Here is an 8,883-nt window from a genome sequence, read left to right as displayed (position 1 = left end):
GAGGGCAGACTCTATGACATCATGTCCCTGACTCCCTACTGAGTTCCCTCCCCTCCCCATCAAGTGCAGAGGTGCGTTCATCATACAGAAAACGTAACTCATAAGATGTACAGTAAAAATAATCTCACATAAAACCAACTATGCAATGTTTGCATAGAGAATTAATAAATACTAACACTTTGCTGTGCATGAATAAGAATTTTTAAAAATTATTGAAGTCCAATTCTCAAGATCCTTTTTAACACTATAATATAGACATGGGTTGGATTTTTGTATGTCACATGGAACTCTGTGGAAACACAGGCCCAGCAAGATCTACTATCCTTTCGCTGGGCCTGTAAGACAGAGATGTTCCACCGGGTATATGGTGGTTGAGGTAAGTGGATGCCCCCCTATCAGCCTCTTGCCAGGAGGGAGACATCGTCCTCCCATTCTGCACAACATGTAACAGCTTGTCACCCACCCCATGGGTTTTGGCTGTTGAGGGACTGTGTAATGTGAATGCCACTGGGTTTTATTTATTATGCTATCTTGTTTTATATTTTTGATGTGGTCGGCTTTGAGCCTGTTTTACAGAGAGAGCAGAATATAAGTGCAATAAATAAATACATAAATAAATAAATAAATAATAAAAAAGAACTTCTAACATATAATTAATCTCAGGCTGTGGTCAATTTAACCACATGGGGATACATTCAAAAGAAATGTACATCATGCAAAAGAGACCTGACTCACATCACGGTTATTTTGTCCTGCTGAAAATTAACTTGAGAACTGGGCCTGAACTAAACTGAAAGGAGCAAAGCATGGATCAAAGATTTTTATAACGTTAAAACTAACTGAATTACAACTTTAATTCTACTTTGTCCTAACCTCTACAAAAAAATAGGCAAAAAGAACACGTCTTCATAAAACCATATGCTTCTTGAAGAAATGTCAGCATAATCCAATAATAAATAAGTAGAAACGCGATTAATGAAAAAATATGACTGGAACACAGCTTCTTTGAACACAGCACTTTGCATATGTTATACTGTAGTTATAAATAGTTTTATTTTTAAATAAAATTTTCTGTTTCCCCAAATCTCCCTATCAAGTTGATGGTGTTTTTCCACGTGCCTGAGTCCAGACAAGCCGCATCACACTTATACACATATCAACCAAGCAGTTAACTCTCTCAAGCACATGCTAATCTCACCACATAGTGAATTTTCCTACCCTTATAATGACTTGTAGTAGAACAGAGAAACTGGCTGTGTTCCCAAATCACAAGGTAAACATTGGTAAGGTGGGAAAATCACCCATGTCATGAGAGTAACACATAGTATGGGCGTCAGTCAGAAGAAACAGCTTAATATTTGCAGCTGTACAGAACTGTCAAACGCTTTGCCCAACTAAATAGTAATGCTACATTCAACCCTCTCTGCCACAGTTTTCCTTTGGTTCTATCCTTGATTGGTTTCTATGTATTTAAATTTCATTTTAACAAAAAACTAAATGCTGTACAAAATTTTCCTGTTAGTCCAGTAAAGGTCCTTTAAAAATTCAGATTCTGATCTGTCTTCTGGAACCAGCCTAGTTAAACATGATGGATTCAGGGTCTTGATTTGCCATTTGAGCCATATGTCTTAACACATCCTTTTTTGTTATGATGCCCAGAAGCCTCCTACAGAAAAAGAAAAGGGGGAAATAGAAAGGTCATTGATCATCGACTTGTGTCATCCTTTTTTCAAGTTACTGCTTTAGGCATCTTCTTTAAGAACTTTGCGAAACGGAGCAGAACTATTAAAAATACTTTCCCCTTCTCTAAGAACAAAAAAAACCCCAGAACTTTATAAAGGTCAGAGTTTCCATTAATGAATATATAGGTTACTGTTGAAAATTTTACCACTCTGAAGGCTATAATACACTTATTATTACAAATACTGTGTTTTCATTATATTTTTGTCCTTTGGCAAAATGATAAATCTGCTAAACTCCCTCAAGCTGCATTCCTGAATGCACTCAGTTGTTGGGACAGGCAAGAACTTGTCCCCGTATGACATCCTCTAACAGAATACATTTGCAGCTGGGAAGTCCAGGCTGAAACAGACTCAGCACAATCCAGGCCAGAGTGCATGGAGACTCTTATAGTCAAAATATCAGGGATGACTTATAGACATAGGCCTATAAAATGTGACCTGATTGTGAATAGATTAATCTTTAAAAGATTTTTCAAAGACAACTGAGTTATATACCCACAGACTGGATCCCCCCAAACTACAAAGAATGGGATCTCTCAACGATTGTTCTAGTCCAGCATTTATACAAGTATTCTTTGCCAGCTATATCTGATAAGCTCATTTTAAAGAGTACACTATGGTAGTGATGATGGCAAAAGAACAACACTCTTCTGCACCATTGCATCTGCACAGTACAGGCCAACTGAGTTGTTCTGGATGGTCAGAGGCCTATTGGGATCTAGCCTGCATGAGAAGTTGGACCGCTCAGTGGCCTACTGTGACCATTTTGCTCAGCACTTGTAGATAAATCGCTCACACCAGTTCCAACTTGGACTTTATGTTAGCAGTGACAGGGTCAGATGGTGCCAGGGTACCTACCTGTCCAGTCATTTGGGATTCTTTCCCGCTTATTCAGTCTGAGGAGGTGGACACAATACTTAGAGGCTTGAGGCCTAGCATCTGCTTGTATGACCCTTACCCTTCATGGGTACTAAAATCTATTGGGGGCGTGATTTGCTAACTGGGTCTGAGAGGTAGTTAATGACTCCTTGGCTAGAAGGGGTGGTTGCTATTAAGTATTGAGATTTCAGCTCAATAGTAATGGCTTTATTAAAGACTGGAAGCAGACAGACTGAAGACAGGCGCAACAGGAGCCAACTATATACACACAAGCCACGCCCCTTTTCAAGCAACAACCAATAGGAACACAACTAGAATCCTTAGTTTGCATTAACTACATACAAAGTAACTTATTTACAGTACAGTGATTGGTCTTTATTATACAGCACTAATGAAGACTTCAGGAGCCTTAGCTCAGACAGAAGCTAAGTCAATACATAACAGTTGCCCCAGCCTTGAAACAGGCTGTGGTGCATCCACTTCTAAAAAAGCCTATGCAGGGGAATTCAGTAACTATCAACCAGTCTCAAATAGTCCATACCTGAGCAAGTAATTGAACAAAGGCTGGCTGGTCAACTACAAACTTTCATGGATGAGGCAAATAGTTTTGATCCTTTTCAATCTTATTTTAGGCCTAGTTATGAAACAGCCTTGTTTACCCTGGTGGATAAACTGTTCCAGGAGACAGACAGAAGGAGTACAACTCTGTTGATTTTCCAGAACCTCTCTCAGCAGCTTTTGATGCAGTCAATCATGGAATCCTTCAGGACTGCCTTTCCAGTCTGGGACTGAGAGGTAGTTTTGCAGTGGTTCTGGTCATAACTTGGAGAGTACGTTTCAGAAGATAATCCGGGGGGGGGGGGGGGCGCTACTGCTCATCTCCTTGGCCTTTCACCAGTGGAGTCCCACAAGGTTCCACCTTGGTCCCTATGCTCTTTAACCTCTACATGAAACTGCTGGGTGACATCCAACATGACATCCAATATGTGGATGACACTCAGCTCTACCTTGTGCTTCTAGTTGATTTCAAGGAGGCTGTAGAAACCTTGAACTGGGGCCTGAAGACAGTTTTGGAGTAGATGCAGGCTACTGATGTTTAATCCAGACAAGATGGAAGTACTACTGATGAGCAGAAGGTCTGAACTAGGATTTAAGGTGCTGTCTATTCTGGATAGGGTTGCACTTGCCTTCAAGGAAAAGGTCCATAATCTGGGGTGCTCTTGGACCCAGGACTACTGCTGAATATGTAGGTCACAGCTGTGGCCAGGAGTGCCTTTAATCAACTTCAACTGGTTAGCCAGCTGAAGGTTTTCCAGGGCAGAAAAGATCTGGCCACTGTGATACACACCCTGGTTATGTTTAGATTAGATTACAGCAATGTGCTCTACATGGGGCTGCCCTTGAAAAGTGTTCAGAAACTTAAGCAGGTGGAGAATGCTGCCACTGGCTCTCCATTTGTGCCCATGAACAGTTCAAGGTTCCGATGTCGACCTACAAAGCCTTACATGGCTTGGGATCAACATACCTGAAGGTTCACCTATTCCCTTATTTACCTACCCAACCACTATGGACATCTTTAGAGGCCCTGGTTTGGGTGCACCGACCCTTTGAGATTAGGGGGGTTGTACTCCCTGGAAGAATCATCTGTCCCCTTCTGTTGCCAACTTCTGCCAGTGGGTGAAGACTTTTTGTTTCGTTTGATGTTCCCTCAGTGATTCCTTTATGCCAGCCAATGTTTTAATTGTTGCTTTTATGTTTTTGTATGTGTTTTAATTCTGGTTTTGTTTTAATGATGTGTTGTTGCTCTTTGTGGTTGGTTTTAATAGTTTTTAAATATGATTTTCTTATGTATAGTTTAATTTGTTAGTTACCTGGTGGCTCTTGTGAGGGCAGAAAGGCAGGATATAAATTTTGTAAAATAAAATAAATTTATTTTTTTCTGGGTAACATGATGATCTATGGTTGAAATGATTAGTGATGAAATTCAAACAGCTTGTTATCAGTAACAAAACCATAGTAAAAAGCTCATCTGTATATTATCTACATATGTGTACTATGACTGCAAAAGCATTTGAATAGTCTGCGATAATTTGTAACAGCTACGGTTACAATTATTGCCAAATTATAAATTATTTGCCAAATCACTAACATGAACCAAATAATCATTTTTTAAAACAATGAAACTTGCAATTCCCCAAAAGAATGAGTAACTCCTGTCTCATCTTTTAAAAAATAATACTAAAATACAAGGTAGAGTTTCCATCAATGCAATCCCATAGATCAGTGTCAGCACTGGCAGATGTTGAAGCTCCTACCTGTTGTGAAATTGTCTCTTCTCAAAATTTTCAAACTTCAGACCAGAATAAAGGGGGATATGTCAACTTTTTTACTTTATGGTGATGGATTCTTAGAGAAAGCAAGCATTTGCTAAACTCTCAATAAGAAGCCAAGGGACATTTTGCCTCCTCTTATCACACACAATCCCCTTCTTAATAGCAAATCAGTGGATTTCAAGGAGAATTTCTGCATGTCCCAGACACAACATGAAAAGGTCTTGGAAGCACTGTGTTATACAGGGTGACAGAAAAGTATGGAATGTTGGTGCGTAATGTTTGTGGCCAATGCTATGGTAATGGTGCCAAAGAAGTCCAAGCCATTGGTCTAGAAAAAATGCTCAGGTATTTTTTGTACCTTGCTCTTCCCACAACTGAAATCTTATGCTGGTGAATGCTGCACACAGTTATGTACAGGCAAAGGAATTTTTGACTATGAAATAGTTTAAATAAAAAAGGAAAGGAACGGGAAAGCCTCTGTGTAATGCACAGGACAGTGTTGTTCAACATATTATTACTAGAGATGGGCACGAACAGAAAAAAAAACGAACATGATGTTCATTGTTCATTGCCATCCACGAACAGGGACTCATGAACAACCACGAACATGGGCCTGTTCATGAACATGTTCGTGGTTGGCTGTTTGTGGGGGCCAGCAGGCTCTCCTCCAGCCATCATCCAAGTCAAGATCCCTACTGCACCACTCCCAGAAACCTGACCTGAGCAGGCACCAGGAAAGGTACCAATAATAAATAATAGCTTGGCCCCAGAGCCTGGCAGCAGCCCTGGAACTTGAAGGGGTAGATCCCTACTGCACCACTCCTAGAAACCTTACCTGAGCAGGCAGCAGGAAAGGTACCAATAATAAATAATAGCTTGGCCCAGAGCCTGGCAGCAGCCTTGAAACTTGAAGGGATAGATCCCTATCCCACCACACACAAAGAAAATTCAAGCTCCAATGCACTCTCTCTATCAAAATGCCAACAGCAACTCTCTCCCTCTCCACTGTCTGCAAACTAAACCAGAGCTGGGAGCCCCCCTCCCTCCTGGTCTTTGCTTCCTTGTAACAAATTTGGAGCTCCACACTTGAAAGGAAGACCTCCCTATCAAGCTAAATTGGTCTTAGATTAGGGTTTCCAGGGCAACAGCAGGAGTTCAGACAGAGTTCAGACAATCCCTGCCTAAGTTGCCAAGGGAATTGATTGCAGGTGCCAGACTGTCTGGCTTGACAAACAGCAAGACGATCAGCAATGAACGAGGCTTGCAATGACCACCTATTCGTTTAGAATGGTGCCTCATGAACAGCTTGTTCGCGAACAGGAGATTGGGCTGTCTGTGGCTTTCTTTTGTTCGTATTGCTGTTCGTGCCCATCTCTAATTATGACACATAAGCTGCATTCATTTCTATAGCGCTGACTGACACATGCATAATCTTTGGTAGCTCTTTTTTAACCAGGTTTTCTAGAATATTCAAAAGATACGCTAGAATGGGATTTCAAGTTACCCAGAAGAAAAGCATTTTATTTATTTATTTGTCATTTATACCCCACCTTTCTCCCCAAAGGGGACCCAAAGCAGCTTACATAATTCTCCTTTCTTCCAGTTTATCCTCACAACAATCCTGTGAGATAAGTTTGGCTGAGCATGTGTGATGGGTTCAAGGTCGCCCAGTGAGCTTCCACAGCAGAGTGAGGATTCAGTCCTGGGTTTCCTCGATCCTAAGTCCAATAGTCTAACCAGTACATCACACTGAAAGTTGTGTGTTTAGTAACTGTTTCAGACTAGTCCTTGGCTTTCTGGATGATTTAGTAAACAGACAGAATCTGTGATGAACAGCCAGTCAGAGTCCTTAATGTCAGAAAAGTACTCACTGTTGAATTTAGAAATTACGTTCTTTTTAATACCATCCAGTTCAACTGTGAAATGAGCACCCAAAGCACCCAAGCTTGAAAATGTCCTTCATAACATGGAACATCAGTGGCTCCATCACTGAACCTTGGCTTACGCTGCAGCTTCAGACTGTTTAGAATTCAATTTGAGCTACTGAAGGACATACTGCGCATTACTCACAAGGTCACTGTTTCACTTGGGTTGGTTTCTGTCTGTTATATTGAATTCCCTACTGTCCTGCAGACTCCCAAGTGATGTGCACTTTTTAATTTCAGAATAAAAAAAATCTTGGGATAATTCTCTTTATATGTCATTTACTTCAGGATTTCCATAAACATTTTAGACACATTTAAATCTGGCTAGAAGCTCAAAACAAAAGCAAAAACATTTGCTAACAATGAAATTCTTATTGCACCCCACCCCAGCAGCAAAATAACAGCTTCACTACCAGATTAAAACTAACACATACGTATTTGGCAACCACTTTACCTTCAGTTTAATTACATGTATAGTGAATGCTGCTGTCAAGATGATAAAGAACAAGGTTATGCATGCATTCATGGTGACTCATGAGCTTGAAAGAGAAAACATTTTAAAGGCTCTAGTGAATTTGTCAGTCCCAGTTCAAATGTTCTAGCACAGTTTCTTCCATGATGGAAAAGGAAGCAGTATTTCCTATCATGTACTTCAAAGCATCTGTGGTCAGGGACCTTCAACTACTGGAGCAGTTAGATCATTTTAGGATTCAATGATATTATGCTCCCCCTTCCCAGTAGTAATGCATACTTTAAATGGGAAGCACAGAACAGATATTCAAGCAGGCTTGTCTTATCCCATCCCACCATCTCCTCTAATAAACATCCTTGGTGACTAAATTCTATGCATATTTGCTCAGAAGTCCTTTGTGCTCAATAGGGCTTGCTAGATACAGCCTGCTTGGGGGGGGGTGCTATGCCCATGAGTCAGTGCAGTGACAGGAAATGGGAGCTGGGGTGGGAAATCTCCTGCCCTGACCAGGGGCTTGGCAGCCCTAGGCTTAGGTGCTGAGAATTCAGCTCACAGTTCTTTGGTGATTTTGTTCTTCTGTCCTATGCTCCTGCTCTACTTTTCCCTCCGTCTTTCTTTCTTCCTCCTACTCTGCCTTTTTCTTTTCAGTATTGAGTGTTCTAGACTGTCCAGCAAATGACCACAGCCTCCCTAATGGGACAGACTTATAAACATCAACAATGAACCAAGCTATGGCTACTGAAACACAATGCACCTGCCCACTGATCTATCTCATTAGGGCCACAAACACTATACTACATTGACCAGCATTCCACTGCAGCTGCGTAGTTTTAGTTCATAAATCCTTCATAAGAATTATTTTTCCTTCATAAAAATTAAACTTTATACAATAAATATGACAGGAGCCCCGTGGCACAGAGTGGTAAGCTGCAGTACTGCAGCCCAAGCTCTGTTCATGACCTGAGTTCGATCCTAGCGGAAACTGGGTTCAGGAGCTGGCTCAAGGCTGACTCAGCATTACATCCTTCCAAGGTCAGTAAAATGAGTACCCCATTTTCAAGGGGTAAAGTGTAGATGACTGGGGAAGGCAATGGCAAACCACTCCGTAAAAAGTCTGCCAAGAAAACGTCGTGATGCAACGTCCTCCATGGGTCAGTAATGACTCAGTGCTTGCACAGGGGACCACCTTTACCTTTTACCTACAATAAATATGTTTACAATGTATGTAATTTATGAGTTGACTACATTTAGCATTGCTCTTTCCTCCAAAGGGTTGGATCTTATTAACCTGTTCCAATTGTGATAGAACCCTCCAGCAGAAACACACCTATTCTGCCCAGTCAAGACTCCTCAGTTCTACCACTAGCAGAACAAGTCATAATATCCAATCCAGCTGTATATATTTTTACTTCCTGTGCATTTTACTCTACCTCGCCTTCCTGATCTTTTTAAAAACTAGATTAATCAGTGTAAAACAAGGTTCATTTTTTTCCTGTTTGCCCATCCCATACCACTACCATGACACTCTTTTT

At 40.9% G+C, this 8,883-nt stretch overlaps 1 protein-coding gene across 2 annotated transcripts in view; it reads right to left on the bottom strand.

Moving 5' to 3' along the window:
• Positions 1-723: 723 nt before the first annotated feature.
• The window catches only part of CLCN4 (chloride voltage-gated channel 4), a 47,762-nt gene continuing 39,602 nt past the window's right edge, over positions 724-8,883 (bottom strand). For both annotated transcript variants that reach the window (XM_054973909.1, XM_054973910.1), the window contains exon 12: positions 724-1,666. In XM_054973909.1, coding sequence (XP_054829884.1) covers positions 1,576-1,666 — 91 coding nt within the window. In that variant the 3' untranslated portion in view covers positions 724-1,575. The remainder of the gene's footprint in view (positions 1,667-8,883) is intronic.

This window comes from Eublepharis macularius, chromosome 3 (genome assembly GCF_028583425.1).
Source record: "Eublepharis macularius isolate TG4126 chromosome 3, MPM_Emac_v1.0, whole genome shotgun sequence".
Classification (NCBI taxonomy): Eukaryota; Metazoa; Chordata; class Lepidosauria; order Squamata; family Eublepharidae; genus Eublepharis; species Eublepharis macularius.
The sequence above is the reverse complement of the archived record's forward strand: the minus strand, read 5'-3'. Positions and strand labels throughout refer to the sequence as shown.